This window comes from Gavialis gangeticus, unplaced genomic scaffold (genome assembly GCF_001723915.1).
Source record: "Gavialis gangeticus isolate Ggan-Ray unplaced genomic scaffold, GavGan_comp1, whole genome shotgun sequence".
NCBI classification, from domain to species: Eukaryota; Metazoa; Chordata; order Crocodylia; family Gavialidae; genus Gavialis; species Gavialis gangeticus.
In genome coordinates, this window is record NW_017729025.1 from 39,344,288 (window position 1) to 39,363,073 (window position 18,786).

Genomic DNA, 18,786 nt, shown 5'->3' on the forward strand with positions numbered 1-18,786 from the left:
ACACACACACACACACACACACACACACACACACACCTCTCTCCGCATTAGCTAGTATATCACATGCCTAGGGTCTGTGGGGTTGGCATCCATGCTGTGGAAGATGGGAGGGAGGGGGGGAAGCCCTGTTTGTCCAGCAAGTAGCTAGGGGAGGGGGAAACCAGGCAGACCCTGCTGTACCTGCAGTCTTGGCTGGAGCTCCAGCCAGGGAGCAGAGGGGAGGGGCCAGCCCTGCTGTGGAGCAGAGAGACCCACCCAGCCCAGAGAGTACACTGGGATGCTGGGGTAGTCTGGTTTATTTTAAAACAGGAAGTGGTCTGGGACAGACATTACATAAACTGGTTTGAGGCAAAATCAGTTAAGTCCGATACTACATTCAAGCAGGTTTATATCAAACTGGTTTCAGCCATTTTCAGACTGGGGTTATATGCACTGAACATCTTTTCTGTTCCAGGTTCAAACCAGTTTCTGATCACTTAAACCGATTTATGTGTAGTGTCTGTCCCTAGATCTGGTCAGCCACCAGTCCTGTCATTGTTCCTGCTGCTCTTGCTGCTATGGCGGCTGAAGTTCCCAGACTCCCCCGTCTCTTCTGGCTTCTTTTTCCTTCCCCAACTCCTGGGGTTGGGTATGGGGATATAGGGAGCAAGGGGAACTAGGAGGGGGCTGTGCTACCTGTGCTTCATGTGCAGCTGGGGCAGGGGAAGCCAGAATGTGTATGTGGCTGGGAGAGGAGTCAGACTATCTGCACTGAACTGTGCATGTGGCTAGAAAAAGAGGCAGGCAGTGTGGACTGCACACACTGGTGCTAGAAGAACCAGTCTGTCTGGGCTGCACACATGGCTGTCCCAGCTGCCTGTGCATCTGGGAGAAGAGCTGGGTTGTCTGGGCTGCATGTGTGGGGAGAAGGGGAACAGGCTTTCTGTGCAGCAGCAGGAACTCCAGGAGTCCATGTTCCTACAGTGTCTGGCCCCTGCTGCATGTGGCTTAGGAGTCTGTGGCCTACAGGATCTGTGGCCCTCACCACCATTCAGAAGTTGGATAGCCTGTCTTAAACTACATAATGGATAAAATCTGATCTCTTTGCTACTAATAACTTACTTAAATTAGATACTGTTAAGAAAAACATTTTGCTTTTTACCATAAACCGTCTTAGTTCCTTTTTCAATTTTCCTTAGTTTGCATAATCAAACTGAAACTGAATTAATGTACTTATTTCAGATGTATTTATTTGTTTTATTTAAGATTTTTTTAATGTATTAATATTTGGATTTTAGATGCTGAAGGGGAATGAATGTTTTTGTTTAAGAACAGCTGTGCAGTGTTTTTTCCACTGGCATTAAAAAAATTCATAACCTTCAAAACATTCCTTTTATTTTTAGCTACTGGTAAGAAGTTTATTTTTGAAAATGTCAATTTTAAACCAAAGCTGAGATGGCAAATAATCTTTTAAAAATGAAATATTGTGCTTAAGTTGCAGTGAATTATAGTGCTTATAAAATAAGGGACTAATAACATACATTAGTTTTGGGGAGATATTTAAAATTCAGTACCCTGGAATTCTGTGGTGGGGTCTGCTCCTGGTCACCCTACCTCCAAATTCCTAGCCCCTCCAGGAGCCCTGCAAGCTAGATGACACTGACCCATGGACTTCATTTTTTAATCAAGATCCGGTATACAGGGTGCATCTAGACATGAAATTAATGTGACACAATAAACTCCGGAGCAATTCAAGCTGGAGTCGGCTGCTCTCAGGCACAGCATCTACACGTGCCCCTGGGACAGCAGCAGTTGGGGCAGAGCAGCCCTGCCTGGCAGCAGGCTTGGGGGGGTCAGCCCCAGACTCTAGGTGGCAGCATTGGGCAATGGAGGGGCTGGCTGGGGCACGAGAGTGCTAAAGTGAGGAGCCATGTGGCAGACAACCCCCTGTACTTTAGCACCCTTGTGCCCCAGCCAGCCACTGTCACCGTCTACATGTGCATTTTGTCACACTTAACTCTCTGCTGTCAAACAGAACTGTCCCCAGTGATACTATCTTTTGGCGGAGTTAGTTAATTTACTGTGTCGTAATACTGACGCACATGTAGACAGTGATGCTTACTGTGTAGCTAATTAGTCAGCTCTGCAGTAAAGTGCACATGTAGATGCACCCACACTAATAAAATAGAAAGGTCCCAGTCTTAAAGAATTTAGGAAATTATAGTCTCTCAAGCCCACCAATAGTCTACTCTACAGTGAAATCCATTAAAACCAACCCTTAGCAGCCATCCAGTCAATTCTCAAAAGTTTTTCTGAATGACACGGTGTGAGGTCAAGCCTACATCCCAGCTCACTCCTCCCTGCAATGTGTTTAGAAGTCACGCGGGTGCTAAAAGTATAAGAAATCTGCCAGCAGAAATCTTTCTACACGTTACTTAGGTATCTCTTGTCTATATTAGAGGAAGAGAGACAAATAATCAGCATGCTTTTTTCTTGAAAGGGTTTTGCTCAACAAACAGGAAGCTCATTGTGGTTGGGTTTGGTGTGGACTAGAAGATAAGATTTAGAAAGGGCTGTGCAGTTTATGTGACTCAGGCTAGTTGAGAGGGTTGACTCTTGCCATCCATTTCCATGCTAGTTTATTAGTTTTAAATGTGTAAGAAATCACAAGAGTTGTTTTGTTATGGAGTGTTTACAACCTCCATACTTAATTTTGACCTGAACTTTCGTATAAGAGGAAACCAGAATCTTTACTGCGTTCCACTAACAAATCTATCTAATCTTTGATCTCGGAGGGCCCTCAATCCATATTTGTTATTCTAGGATAAGTTGTGTAAGTATTGCTGCAGAGGTGATAGTGCTCCATTTATGGCTGACTTTCTGATGGAAATCCTCTGCATTTCCCTTCCTAACACATGGATCTCAAGAAGTAAAGCAGAGCAGCAGACCCAGTGGGGAGCTCAGGGTAGGGAACAGAGAGCAGGGCAGCAGATTGGGCAGGGGATGGTGACTGGAGTAGCACCCAGGGAGGGCTTAATTTGTGGTATGCCCCCCACTGGTTCAGATGAATCCCCATTCTAGATTAGATGTTCATCCTCATCATACAAACTTGTAGGTTTTTTTATAGTATTGGTCATACAGCCACACACAAATGCTGTTTAGTTCTTGCCTCTTGTGTGAGAAATGTACAAAAGGATATAGTTTAAACATTTGTTTTTCACAGCCATAGGCACTGAATAGACTTTAAAAAAATCTAGAATAAGTATCTCTGTTTAGCAGGTTTATTTTAATTTATATTTTGATTGAAACTTAGTTTTCTATTTCTGGTTTAGAACATAAACTGGTCTGATTTAGCTGCCAAAAGAGTACCAGCCCCATTTAAACCAGTAATTCGGGATGAATTGGATGTTAGTAACTTTGCAGAAGAGTTTACAGACATGGATCCCACGTATTCTCCTGCAGCCACGCCACAGACTTCAGAAAAATTATTTCAGGTAACTGTAAAATACTACAATAATTTAAAAATAAATTTTGCTATTTCCATATGTATTATCAAATCATGCCTGCTGTAAGTCATAATTTAAATTTGTATGTAGTTTTAACCATTACAAAATGTTGTGCTTTTACTTTTATTTAGTTTTCTTTCCTTAGGATAAAAATAGTTAGTTGATGCAAGTATTAATTAATACATTATAGATAATTTATTAAATAATATTATTTATTTGCTTACTGTTAAATAGTAATTATTAAATAGATAGTGTGGCCCACACTGCTACATAATATATGTGTTTTTACTTAATCACTTTGTTACAAATGAAAAATTAAATTTGGCTGGTACTATTTGGAGCTTAATTCTGTTTTTAGGTGTCACATTGCATTGACTTCAGTGGAAGAGAATCGTATCTATTATAAAGGAAACATAATACTAAAAGCAAATGAATTAGACAACATAGTTTTGCAGTTGGTCTGATTGTTCGTGTGCACTAACTACTCTTAATAATAATTGGGATTTGTTCTGGAGAATCATGGCACTGTAACTATCTATACTCTGTATTTGGCTTTACCCTTTCTGTGGTATTGGAGGGAATAGAGAGAAGGGAAAGTCTAGCTGTGTTTGTTGCATTAGATCTCTACGCCTAGCTTCCTGTAAAACTCTAGATGGATGCAGTGATCCACATTAGGAGAAAGAAATAAGAGCCAAAGCTTTGCAGATTTTTGCTCCTTGACCGCTGAGGCACTTCCACAAGAAAAAGTAACATCAATATGCTGTTCCCTCATGTTAAAAACATGTTCAGAAAAGTTTCTTATTGCACTTCATGCATCTGAAAATCTTTCTGTATGTAATGCTTTAGGCTCCTATAATATTTCTGGATGGGTAAAAGCTTGAAAAATAATTTCAAAATGACTTCGTAATTTTAAATCTCACTGAAGGTTAATGAGATTTTAAGGTTCCTGACACGTTAAATTTAAGATGCAACTAACAGCTTAATCACTCCTTAAATAGTAACCTAGCCACATGTTCAAGTCAATTTAAAGTGTGATAATCTAGTAAACAAGTCACAAAGTTATTTCACAAAAAAAGTGTGATGATTTTGTGGCTCATTTCTGTCATGCCTTAAATTGAACATATGGCTGGTTGGGGCTGAGCCATGACAGATCCCAGCACTCAGCTGAGTTTCAGGACCCACCATGGGATAGCCCCAGGGTCTGGGATACAGCTGTCACCTACCAAATTGGTCTTGGGAGCAGAACTAGTCCATGGACCCCAGACCTCCACCCAACCTCCAGAGGCAGATGGGGGTCTGTGAGCCTGACATCAGAAAGCATCTCCCCAGTCTTGGGCTCACTGCACCCTAGACCTTTAAAACCATGTGTGCAGCTGGGCTGCACACAATTATTTTTCTAAAATCCCCCCGGATCTTTTCCCTGGTCCTGAGATCCCTGTGCATCAGGGATGACAGAAAACCACAGCCCAGCTGCACACACAGTTTTTAAAGGTGCTTGCATGACAGGACCCTAGGATTGGGGGCAGCTGCCCTATATTCTAAGACATGTAAAAACCACTTGTGCCACCCAGCTGGGTGGCACAAGTGGTTTTTTGTTCATCCCTGGACACGGGATCTGCAGAAACCATGCTTGCCACCCAGCAGGGGTCCATATGCCATTTTTACACATCCATGGTCATGGGGGCCAAGGGAACGTGCTGGGGCAGTCCATACACAGGGTCCCCATGACTGGAGATTAGTAGAAATACTATGTGCTCCCCCAGCTGGGGTTTTGATAGCTATTTAGTTGGGGCCAGGGACTGGTCTAGGGCTGATTCCAGACCCTGGTTTAATCCCTGACCCCAGCTGATAGTCAGCTGATTGTGGGCTGGTGCGTGGGGAGCCTGCATTCACGATCCTACACTGGCAAGTAAGGTGCAGTTGGGATCTAATCCCCAATCCCAAAATCGCACATCCTGCCATGTACATGTGGCATTTGCCATTGTTGAATTCGCAGATCAGATCCCATAAAACCTTTAAGTGAACATCTATCAGGGGCCTTAGGTACTTTTTGAAAAATTGTTTAATTATTGTTGGCCACAGACTTATGGTAATATAAAAGATATAAATTAAGTGGTGGTCTTATAAAGGATGTATAACAAAAAGATAAATTAATACAATTTGTATCATGTAATTCTCTCGGGAAAAGTAAAAATAGGATATTATATCTGAGTAATTCATCTGAGACTAAATAATTCTCAGTTTCAAAGGATTTAAAAATCTCACAAATAATTTTCATTTTCCAAGTAAACCAAGTAAGCATATTTAAGAATAAATACTAATCAAACAAACATGTGGAAATTAGATTTGCTTTAATTGGATGTAGTTTGTTACTTGGCCTACCACTGTTTGGCCAATTGAATATATTGGTAATTAACCTTCTCTGTTCATGAAATGGTATGAAACTATTTCAGCCCTTTTTCTATGCTTATGCATTTCAAACTTTCTGCCACTAGACGGAAATCCGACCTCTTTGGATACATTTCCACCAAACCCATATTGACATTATAATATTTCTGTATGCTGCAAAAAATCATTCCCAAAATAAATATTTATACTGTAAATTTATATTTGTATTGTAAATATTTATAGGTAAAAATGCACAAAAGGTATTGGTTGCAGCCAACTTAATTAAACAATGCATTATTTTTGTTTTGCCAATTAAAATGATTAATCCCATTGTCCCATCATAATTTCAATGCGTTTGATATTTAGTTATCTTGAGAAACTAGACAATTTTAGTGTGTCACCAGTGGAAAACAATTGAAGCTGTGAAATCGAGTACTTTTCTGCAGTCCCGTAATTTTTAATTGAATGGTTTTTCAACCAGAATATGATTTAACCTCTTCTAAGGCACCTTTATGTTGAAATGAAGCTGCGTTTTAACCTTAAATTCAGTGGCATGTACCCATATTTTGTAGATTTTTTTCTATAATAGGTGTATGCTAATCCTTAAGATTATGACTAAAACTTGTTATATTGTGGGTGCAGTCTTATGCACACAACTTCAAGCTTTACATTTATCTCCTGTCTTTGTTCTGTAGGGTTATTCTTTTGTTGCTCCTTCTATTTTGTTTAAACGCAACGCGGCTACAGTAAATCCTATTCAGTTTCATATGGAAGATGAACGACCTGGCGTTACAACTATTGCTAGAAGTGCTATGATGAAGGTAATGATAATATCAAAAACTTAGCTTGCTTGGATATTGAGATTTCTTGACTTTGGCTATACATTTGGGGTCTGAAGGCTGAGATACTAATTATCGCTGAGCGTATAATCATTATTCAGTTATCTGTTCTTTGGCTGAAGAGTCAATAGCAGTCAATCCGCACTTAAAGTTAGCATATGCCATAGTTAAGATGTAACTGGAGTCTAGACTTGAAAAGCCATAATTAAAAAACATGACAGCAGAAGGACAGTGAAAAGAACAATACTTTTTTCATATGACAAACATAGAATTCACCTGGGCAAGTAAACATTTTCAAAGCTGCAATAGTTATTATAGAAGGGGATCTGATTTAATATAACAACCCAGATTTGCATATCATGTAAATCCTTATGATGTCATGTCTTCAAATAAGCTTACTGTTTTTGGGATCAGCATGTAGAAATCGACTCTGGCCTTTTCCCGTAATGTTTTTGTAGTTGAAGATATTCTGATGATGATAGTTTATTCAATATTTTTGTTTAAAGTATCTTATAATTCATCTTTACAGTGTTAAAATAAAAATTGTGCATATTGTTTCATAACATTATCAGACAACCTCTATTTATACTCTATTGTTTTTCAAAATTAGATCTCTTAACTGTATTTTTGGAACTGTAAATGCAGATTGAATAGTTTATTCTTTGTCTTTGACTCATTATACTGGAAGTATTCCACAGAACTAAATATGGTCAGTTTCCTGACAGGACTCTCCATTTTATCATCATTATGAACTGGATCTGAAAGAGAAACCATTGGGAGAAGGAAGTTTTTCCATCTGTCGAAGGTGCTTACACAAGAAAACTAGCCAAGAATATGCAGTAAAAATAATTAGTAAAAGGTATAAATAATCTCTAAGATAATAAAAACATTATTTACTTTGCTTACAATTTACAGATTAGATTAATGATTACAAATAAAAAAATATTTGTTTAAAATATAGGGATTTACTTCTGAAGATCTATAGGCAACATTCAATTACATTATTGACTACTAAGAAGATTTTGGAGTTTCTGTATAGCTTAGAAGTATTCATGTAGAATAAGGGTGGAATGGTTAAAGCCAATCCTTCAAGCCTTCTGGAGGAATCTGAACTGCCTACTCACTTGTAGAAAAAGAAGTGCTTAACTTAAGGCAGAGATATTTCATAGTTTCATAGTGCTTAGGGTTGGAAGGGACCTAAACAGATCATCAGGTCCAACCCCCTGTCCCAGGCAGGAATGGGTGCTGCAGTCATATCACCCCAGCCAAATATTTGTCCAGCCTCCACTTGACCCCCAGGGTAGGAGAGAGTACTACCTCACTTGGGAACCCATTCCAGAGCCTGGCAGCCCTAACTGTAAAGCAGTGTCTCCTGATGTCCAGCCTGAACCTTCTCTCTAACAATTTGTGGCCGTTATTCCTAGTAACCCCGGGTGGTGCCCGAGGGAACAGAGCCTCCCCAGTTCTCACTGCCCCCCCGATGTGCTCTAGACAAGAGACTATTGTAGATTCAATTCCCATTTCTGATGTACCAAGAAACACAAATTTGTTACTGTATACCCCATCCTGCAGAGCTTGTTGAGAGACTCATTTCTGTTCTGCTTGCTTTTGGGGCTTCCAAGATTTTGGCTTTGATTTCCAAGTGTATATATCAAAGTGAATCTTGTTGTAATATTCCAAAATCTGGATTAGGAAGAAGTTTAAAAAAAATAAATAGGCATAACAATTTTGACTCTGAAATATGCTTATTGGGTACAAACTGATTAATCAATTTTTCCAGAATGGAAGCAAACACGCAGAGAGAAATAACTGCTTTGAAGCTCTGTGAAGGACATCCCAATGTAGTGAAGTTGCATGAAGTTTTTCATGATCAGGTAATTATTATTAGCATTTTTCAAACATACTTTTCTGTGCACAGCATTAATCTTATGAAAGTATTACTGTTTGTCTATAGAAGCAGATTCTATCAGTGTATAAGCACTGTCATTGCTGCTGCCTGGGTGGGCAGCAGCAGCAGTGGAGACCACCCAGTGAGCCCCCGCCACTCTGGGTGCCTTGAGGGCAGCCCCATAACAATTGCAACAGTGGTAGGAAGGGCCAACCAGGTAGGAGAGATTGCCCAATCAGCCCTTGCCTCCATGGGTAGCTTGTGGACAGCCCCATCAGCTCTTGTGACATTGTCAACAACTGATTGAAACCTGTCAGTAAGCCTGCCCCAGTCGCTAAACAGTTCTCCTGGGGATGGGAGTTACTAAGGAACCATATACCATACCAGTTTTTAGTACTACAAAAATAACGTGTCAAAGGCCTAAGATGCCTATTTTTATTTTCTTTTACAAGTGACATGAAGCTTAAATAATATTTATAAAGCAGCTTGAATAATTGAATTAGAAGATTGATATAGGTGCAAGGCTATATAGGATTAATTCCTAAGGCTATTTTTATTAAAGTCCAAAATCATGAAATTTTAATCAACTTCGCTATTCTGAGAAGTCTTGTAACATGTTTAGTTGTGGATTTCTCAGTCATCCGCTTTATCTAAACATTACTTGTATGAAATGACCATGGTGGCTGCAGGAAGCTAGCTGTGTCTCCCTGATCTCCCTGGAAACTACAGTGAAAAGAACCTACTGTGAAGTCTCCCTTTCCTTTTTCCATACAGCCCTCTCCCCCTAGCAGTATGTGTCTAGCGATACACCTCTTCAGGCTTCTGCACAATGGTCATAATTTTTTGAATATTTAAAAATCAAGATGTTATTCTTTTATTTTGTTATAAACATAGTTATTTTTTATTAGCTCTAGTTACAGATCGTTATTGGGAATGCAAACCAGGTAACATTTGTCAGGCTGTGACTCATTTCTAGTAAATCACAGTTTACCAAGGTAAACTCTGCTTATCCCTTCCAGTGCTTTCATAGCTAAAGGTATGACTGCTGAAGTGACCTGAAAAGTGACCTGAAAAGCGGTAGTAACAGTATTACTAGTGAGCTTCTCTAGATACCTGCTCTGTGCTGAACAGTATCCCTATACCTCTCCATTACTGTGCTCTTTCCAGTATTGCACACCATTCCTGCTTCTGCCCAGCATATCTCCAAGCCCTTTACTTCCTTACAGGGGATTAGACTCCCTTGTTCTGGGGAACATCTACATTAATAGGACAGGTTTCTGGTCTGAGGAAATTTTCTGTTTGGTAAAACGTCTCTGTTTAAGGTATCTAGGGTATCTGCATCGTACCGCGTCAGCACAAGGAAATCCTGACCTCAGCCTTCATTGTCTTACCTCTTCACTATTTCCCTGCAAACCTTGTATTGTTTCTACTGCACTTTTTAACTCTTTTACTTCACAGCACTGCTTTTCTTGTCCTTGCATTTCCACAGTAGTACCAATCCCCACCTACGTGCTGCCTCCCACAAATCTTACTTCCTTACATCCATAGTTCATTGTTCTGGCCTACCCCCATGACCACTTCAGCCTCCTTGAAAGTTTCCCTCACTTACAAACTCCCATTATCCTTTCTTCTTCCCGGCAGAGATGTACCTAGTAGGCTCATTCAGAATGACTCACTTCTTTAATATCTCTTAATGCTACCTCTCCCCCCATATTCCATCTACCACCTGCTAACAGTTAACAGGTTATAAAAAGAATAGTTCTAAAAAAATGCAGTGCAATAACACTGAAGCATATAATCTTGTCTTCAAATTCAGAATTCTTAAAGGTAAAAATAAAACTTTTCAAGTAAAACCAGTTTTTAGAATAGTAATTATTAATCTTACTGAAGATGGAATTAAGGTTGCGTGTTTGAGAATAATCATGTGTATTATGGTTGGTGTAGCAACAGTTATACTTAAATGTGGGAAATAGCATGTAAAGCAATTGTGGATAATTAAAGATTTGAAAAATAAACTTTCTGGAGCCTAAACAAGGAGTTACTAACTTTTTTCTGCTATTAATTTGAACTCTGTGACTAATTCTTCATCCATTGCAAAAAGAGAAAAAGGACCTCTACATGGAGGTATGTAACCTTTATCTCTCATCAGATTCTACCTTTTGATGTACATGTTTAATTTCAGTTGAGGTCCTTGGCAGCCTAAAGCACAAATGGCATTGTAGAGTAAGTTTTGGCCCTTAATTTCTGGACTCATGAAACAATATTTTATTGGGCAGCTTTATTCATCCTAACCTTTGGAAAGGGAGACTGTACTGCAGTACTACCTGACTGCTGGAAGATGAATGCATTCTAATTCTTTATTTTGTGCTACACAAAAGAAATTATTCTCACAATTTTTAAAAACTATATTTTTCCACCTATTTGTTTTAAGGATTTGCTTGTTTTTTTCTAAAAAAAAAAAAAAAAGTCTCATGTTTTATTATGCTGACTTAATATTTAAATTCCTCACTGTTACTATACAATCTACATTTTCTAAGACTCCACATAGATTGTATTTGTTTGTTTTCTAGGTTCACACATTTCTAGTAATGGAACTGCTGAAAGGGGGAGAATTGCTTGAACGTATTCAAAAAAAGAAGCACTTCAGTGAAACAGAAGCCAGTTATATTATGCGCAAACTTGTTTCAGCTGTGAGTCACATGCATGATGTGGGAGTAGTCCATAGAGATCTGAAGCCTGAGGTATAGTATAGCATGATTTTACACATTGTTATTCTGCCACCTTAGCTTCATCTTGCAGTGACAAAAAGAAAGATGAAACTTGCATAAATCATTTTTTAAAAATAAGGGATAATAAATATTTATGGATTAATAATAAATAGCTATTATATGACATAGCTCACAGGCACAGTTAAGTTTGTTTAGGTGCGTTTCCAGAATTTCCTGAGTTTGTAATTATCTCCCAAATAAGTCCTTACATTGTTTTTACCCTGAACTGTAACTGCAGTTTAATACATTTTCATGTGGAAATTTATTGAGAGAAGGTAATGAATCTAGTAGTAGAGAATGGGCTTGCAAACCATTTATTCCAGTTTTTAAAAAATGAAAATAGAAGGATACTTCTAGATCATTGGTAAAATGTATGTACAACATGAAATATTTTATGGTGCAGAATTAAGCCATGGTTACAGACTAAAATAATTGATGGTTAAAAAGTGAGAAATCTCTTCCTTTAAGATGATGTTTATACTTGGCAATTAGATTTGGTTTGTGATCCTTATGTATTAAACCAGGGGTTCTCAACATTTGGTATAGGGCTGCAGGGGTTGAGGGCAGGAGTGCGCTCCTCAGAATGGTAGGGCAGGGATGATCATGAGGTTACCTCCTTGCACTGAAGTTGGGCACAGAAGAGCCTGTGCTTACTTCCTCATGTGGAGAGGAAGTGGAAGCATTTCACACTTTTGTAGAGTTTAACTTGTATTTAGAGTTTTAATTATTGTTTGTATTGGATGATTTGGATAGAGATGATCATGCCTCAGGGAGCAGGGGTTTGGATGAAATGACCTTTGGAGGTCCCTTCCAGCTTTATTTCTCTATGATTCTATGAACTCATACAGGAGCTGGCAAGGACAAGTGTGATCATACCTCTTTGCACTGGAACTGGACAGAAAAGAGTCTGTGCTTACTGCCTTACAAAGAGGCCAGGTAGAGAAGAGCAAGTGCTTTTCTCTTTGTACTCTGCAGCACCCTCAAAAAGATCTTGCGGCATCCCTATTTGAGAACCACTGATGCAAACTTTATTTGCTGGTATAAAAGCAGTTGTGTGTTTTTTCACTTAAGAAATAATACAGTATAAGAGACTGCATTATCTTCAAGTCTGCTGTTGCTTTATTTGCTGCAGTTTTCACACTTCTACATGGCTTCCACTCAGAGATGTAACAGGGCAGTGATAGTACATGGGGCAATGGTGGCACAGCCAGCCACCAGCTCTTGGTGGCAACTATTCTTGTACAGTCACACTCCCTCATTTATGTAATTTTCTATTAGCAAGGTATACTATGTGTAATAAGTACGATGCGCAGGAATACAAGGAACAGACTGGAATTAATTTCCTGGTCCTAATAACCTGATGGGATTGCAATATTTTTATGATAAATAGGGCACGAATTATCTCTCTTTGGTGTTTGTACAGAACCCAGTATAATGGAGTTTCAGTCTCAGTTGCTGCAGTGTCTTAAAAAAACTATATTTTCTCAGTGATAACAGTGATAGCAACATAGGCCATGAGTCAGTATCGTGTGAATATAATGGCTACTGTCATGTTTATCCCTTACATGCATTTAGTTACAAAGAAAAAAAGAAAATCAGTAGCAAAACAATACAGTCCATTAATAAACCATTCAAAGACATGTGACTGGACATTATAGATGTGACCTGTATACCTGACAAATGGAATCATGATATTGATCATTACATGAGTAACTGAACTTTGATGACTTTATCATCATGCAGCAATATCGTGGTGTCAAATTAGTTCCCTTTACCATGGCTAGTTGCCCATGGATTTTGATCTGCTACCTGGAACCTGTGTTTGCTATTTTTAGTATTTTTTGCTGCCAGCTTTGGCTGGGGTGTCAGGTCTCTGGGTTTACTTTCTTGGGGTTGATAGTGGCAAAGTTATTCACAATTCTTTATCTCGTTTTACTGGGCTCATGGGCCACATCCCCACGAGCAGAGCCCTGTGGTTGCTGTGGGGGAAAAAGCAACCACATGCACCACCCCACTTTTCCCTGGGGCAAATTAGCAGCATGGTGAATGCCTACATGTGTGGTGCATGTGGTTTGCAGTGCCACAGACCAGACATGCATGCTCCTCTGGATGTGCCTATGAGGGTCTGAAGTCCCCTGCCCAGTTCTAGTCCATTAAAGCTTAAATATTTAGACACTGCAAATCTTATCTGCAAGTCAGAGGATGGAACAAGTCTCGAGGTAGGGGTCCTCTTCACTGAGTCCGAGCCCAATAGTTTAATGTTAAGTTTTCTGGTTGGTCGTGTTCTTGTCAAGCTTGCTAGGCCACTTCTGTCTTTAGACCCTTTAATTTAGTTACTGCCATCTCCTAAGCTCGCTCCGCCACCAAATTTGTCACAGTTTCAGGTCTCTTCACAGTCACGGAGCTCTCTCTCTCTCTCTCTCTCTCTCTCTCTCTCTCTCTCTCTCTCACACCCACCAGTTTCCAAACAGGACACTGGGTCGGAGCCTAAGGATGAAAACAAAGGGGAACTCATGAGCTCTGGCCACCTTTGGACATCCAAGAGTCCCCGCTTCAAGGAGAGGAATCATCATCCCTTAGTGAGGGATGGTACTTCTTGCAGGAGAATCACCAGCCCTCCATTGTCTTTTTTGGGGATGCACGCAGGGAACATGACTCCCTTAAAAGCATCATTAGGTGCCTTGACAAGACTGAAGGATTCTGGAAGGTCAAGAACCAAATAACAAATGTTTTCCTGACTGTGAATGTTTCTAGTCTCTGCCTGTAGCATGATAAAGAAACTGCTGGCTAAGGAAGCAACAAAATAATATGCATTCAAACTAAAAAAAAATAAAGAAGACTGATTAAAAGGGAAACTGAGAGAGCAGCTCAACAGCAGCTTGTTAGTAGAGAACAAACCTATGGACTGTTAAGGGCAACTTTCTGGGATATCCTAAATAAAACATATCCCTTCCTTCCGTCTCCATTTTTCCACTGCCTTTGCTTTCACCTTTCCAAAGCTTGCACAGTGCTAACCTTTACTCTTGGGTCACTCAGTGCAAATGGATACAGCAGGGATCAGCAACCCCCAGCATTGCATGCCAGATCTTGGCACGTGCGGCCGTTTTCCTCAGCACTCCACAGCCAACCTGAACTCCGGGCAGCTTCTGCCAGCAGCTGCCCAGAGCCTGGGCCAGCTGCAGCCAGGAGCCTGCAAACAACTTCATGGGGCTCTGCAGCCCCTGCACCTGTTCAATGGCTGCCGCAGTTGTATGTGGACCTCTGGACACATGGCCAGGAAAGGGCTCCTTCCCCACCATCTGCTCAGAGGCATGTGTGCAGCTGCCGCCACCATGGAGCTGGTGCTGGGTTGCGGAGCCTGGCACAACTGTTTACAGCCATCCAGCTGCCTTCTACAGCTGCCCAGCACCATGGCGGTGGCAGGTGTACACACAGCTTCCAGCACATGATGGAGAAGGTGCTGGGGCAGTGCAACCCTGGCCTCTCCCTGCCGTCCACCTGGAGGCATGGGTGCAGCCACTGCCAACAATTAGGATCAGGCCTCTTGCAGCTCCCCCAAGTCAAGGCTGGGGTGAAGGTTGGAGTGACTTTGGCACTCGGGCCAAAAATGTTGCCAGCCCCTGGGATACAGAAACCCCAGAACGTAAGCAGTTTTATTTGAGTTCCTCAACCAGAAATGGTTAGATTTTATGATGTTGCGAGATATGCACAGTGATGCAACCAGTGAAACAGACTGGCACACCATTTGGAGGGGAAGAAATTTCTTCAGCCATGGCACCAGCTCCACCACAGGTGTTGACATTCTCTTCTCATGGACACTAAGGCTGATTTCAGTGGTTGTCCAGTGGAGCTTGAGGCTGGTATGAGGGATGCTGGTAATGACCATGGACTGTATGAGAGCCTCAAGCTCCAGAAAAAATGCTTGAGAGAACTGTTAGAAGGCATGGCCTGGGCACACAAACTCGAACCACTTCCAAGAACTCACAGAGGCTGATACCCTGACTTAGTTCTTTTTCAACCTAGAGAAAAAATGCACAGAACAAAAGACCATTAGCTACCTTAAAACCCCATCGGGCCAGGTGCTCACAGACTCTGCCAAAATCTAAGAGCATGCTGTTAGCTATTGGAGCAGTTTGCAACCAAACCTGTCTGCCCAGAGGGTATTCAGCATCTTCACAAGGGCCTCCCCATTTTGCGTGTCCGAGACTGACAAGCTCAAAAAGGAGTTATGCTTGGCAGAGCTAACCACCACAGGGAAAATGCTAGGCCTTGACAGATTACCATTCAAAGTCTATAAGACTTTCTGGCCCCTCCTCAGCCTAGACCTCCTCTGCATCTTCTAGGAGAGCCTTGAAGATGGGATCCTACCAGTCAGCTGCTGACAGGCAATGCTCACAATACTGCCCAAGAAAGGGGATTTCAGTGATATTAAGACCAGGTGACTGGAATGCTTGTGTGCTCTAACCATTGAGCCACTGCTCCAGCAGTGCCTGATAGGTCTGGCCCTCCCATTGACTGCAGCCCTGGCTGCTGGCCTCCCAGTTCAGGTGACAGCGTATGCTGATGATATGACTGTTTTTGTGAGCAGTGAGGGTGATGCCCAGTTTCTGATCAAGTGTCAGTGGCCTACAAGCATTTGTTCTCAGCCTGCATCAACTGGGCCAAATGCCAAATGTTTCTACTGGGCACCTGGGCTGATGCTCAGCAACTAGACTTGTCTAGAAGCCTGTTCTGCAATGGTTTCAAAGACCTGGGAATTTTCCTAAATCTTCTGGCCTATTTAGTCAAGTACTGTGAAAGCCTCATTGAGGAGGTTGAGGTCTGACTACAGTGGTGGTGCTGGTGCCTGCCTAGCCTCTCCTACCACAGCTGGGTCCTGGTCATCAACAACCTGGCAGTTGCTACTCTGTGACTTAAGTGTGTCATCCTGAATCTGCCAGTGATCCTGCTCAGACAGCTCCAGAAGCTTCTTGTGGACTTCTTCGGGAATGGGTAGCACTGGTTCCAGCAGGCTGTCCTGTAACAGGGAACCCTGGCTCTGCTACTGAATGCTGGTGTGGCCCCTTTAAGGGCAGGCTCTTTGTAGCTTGAGCACAGGCAACCAGCAAGGCAGGGATTAAGAAACAGCCCTATGGACTGGTCAGCTGACAGGGGAATCACATGACCAGAAGAGGGCTCAGGCTTGAACCTGTCCAGAGCCTGCACCAGGGAGAGACGTTAGCGCTTTGAGCCATGGAGAATGGAGCCCTTGGCAGCATGGCGGCAGCGCCCCTAAAAGACCCAGCAATTAGGGTGAGCCGCTCTGCAGACCCAAGAATGGGAATATTCCCCGGGGCAGAGAGGAAATGTTTCTAGTCAGGCAAGTGGCCTTTGTTTAAATTAGAGCTCTTGTTTGAGTTCCAAGCCTTGGCCCTGCTGAGGGCAGACCCAAGGCCTACACCCAGCGAGGGACTGAGTGGAGGACCAGGGGTCCAGGAGCCCAGAGTAGGGTGGAGATAGGGCTGGGATGCTGATGTCAGACCTATAACAGTGGGCCTTGGCTAAGGACCAGCCAGAGTAGGGGGTGGAAGCCAGAAAGGTGGAAACCCCAACAAGGGAACGAAGGCCCGAGGTGGCCTGGAGACTTGGGAACAAGTGTCCCACCTGATTGGTGATTTAAATCATCTGCAAGGCATGGGGAATGGTGTTATAATTAAAGCTGTGTTATAACTGACTGCCTAGGTTCCAGTTATAGACATGTTACCTCAGCAGATCCTTTGCCATTGTTATCTGGAAACTAAAGTTCTCTGCTGCTTAAAGTTGGTGTAATGATTATTTTTTCTGGAATGTACCTTCTGGTACAGGTATCTGGGATATATGATGCCCTTGTAAATATAGAATTCACTGTGGGGGATGTAAAGTTTTACCATGGTCAAAAATGTTGTTGAAATGCCTGTCACAAAAAATCTTTTTGTTCCCTTTATCAGAGAAATATCAGCATTTGAGGCATGTTGTTGTTTCAAAGGACTCTGTACAACTTATTCCTTCATATTTACTTTTATTATCTTTTTAATTTAAAAGCTAATTCAGATGATAGGTTTGGTTAAGCAATACTTTAGTCTCTTAAAAAATATACTGGTCAACACAATAGAACATTCAGTAGAACAGGAATCTGGAAAGTCAAATGAACAGGAGTTACTGGTTGACAAACTGTTCTCAGAAGTTACTTCCTGTACACAGCTGGACTTACCGTCCCTGTCTGCTTCCTCTTGTTTTTAAAGTTATTGTTTTAAGGCAGTCGGGGATACAGGGTAGAATTAACAGGTTTCCCTATACAAATGTGGCTAATGCACTATTCTGCAAGAGTATATGATCCTGTTTAGGCTTTAACAGTTCTAGTCAATGGTGCTTCATGTATGACTGTAGATTTTGTAGCCTCACTTTTTTATATGGCTTATTACCTGACAGTAAAGGTGGAATTTTGTAATTGCAATGGAAACTTTCAGTTCTTGATATTGTTTTAGTCATTAGAACAGATGCATCATTCTGCAATGTAGAATAACTTACTGAAGAGTAGAAAATTTTCAAGAATTCACTATAGTAATGGAATAAGAGGATGTATAGCATGTAGGGGCATTTTTTAATAAAGAGGTCCGTAAAGATCAGATTAAGAAATTCAGACTGTAATTAAAGTGGTTCCAAGCCTTACATCTGTATTTTTTAAATTGGTTGAAATTTATAAGTAAAAATAAAAAATAAAATATTTGAAGAATCGTAGTCTAACAAACATGGTTTCTGCAAAGAAAGTTATGTTTCACTAATATATTAGAATTGTTTGAATATGCCATAAAGTAGTGGATAGAAGACATCAAACAAGTGTCTGAGACAGTACCACTGTCTACGTAGGACAGTGAAGAGAAACTTGAGAACTGATTCAGCCAGTACCATCCTTTATAGCAGGGTGTGCCAAATCTGGCCTGTGGGCTGAATCTGGCCTGCAGCTGGTCTTTCTCTGGCTCATGGTAGGTCCCTCGGTCCCCTAGTTATAGTTTCATAGTAGCTAGGGTCAGGAGGGACCTGAACAGATCATCTAGCCTGACCCCCTGCCACAGGCAGGAATGAATGCTGGGTTCACAAGACCCCAGACAGGTGATCATTTTGAATTTGTCCAAGGAAGGGGTGAGGACCACTTCCCTGGAAAGTTGGTTCCAGATTTTGGCCGCCCTAACTGTAAAATATCGCCTTCTGATCTCTAACCTAAACCTATTCTGCATCAGCTTATTACCATTGTTCCTAGTCACCCCATGTGGTGCTGGGGAGAAAAGGGCTCTACCTATTTGCTGTTGATCTCCTCTGATGAGTTTGTAGGCAGCCACCAGGTCCCCCTTCAGCCTCCTCTTGCTGAGGCTGAACAGGTTCAGGTCCCTCAGTCTCTCCTC

The 18,786-nt window shown here is 41.4% G+C and overlaps 1 protein-coding gene across 2 annotated transcripts in view; it reads left to right on the forward strand.

Annotated features, from left to right (window-relative positions):
- Positions 1-18,786, forward strand: part of RPS6KA5 (ribosomal protein S6 kinase A5) — a 224,144-nt gene that overhangs the window by 189,186 nt on the left and 16,172 nt on the right. Inside the window, exons 9-13 of one of the 2 annotated variants that reach the window (XM_019518660.1) lie at positions 3,312-3,473; positions 6,569-6,694; positions 7,438-7,571; positions 8,493-8,586; positions 11,171-11,341. In XM_019518660.1, coding sequence (XP_019374205.1) covers positions 3,312-3,473; positions 6,569-6,694; positions 7,438-7,571; positions 8,493-8,586; positions 11,171-11,341 — 687 coding nt within the window. The remainder of the gene's footprint in view (positions 1-3,311; positions 3,474-6,568; positions 6,695-7,437; positions 7,572-8,492; positions 8,587-11,170; positions 11,342-18,786) is intronic. The other variant, XM_019518661.1, reaches the window with a different exon arrangement.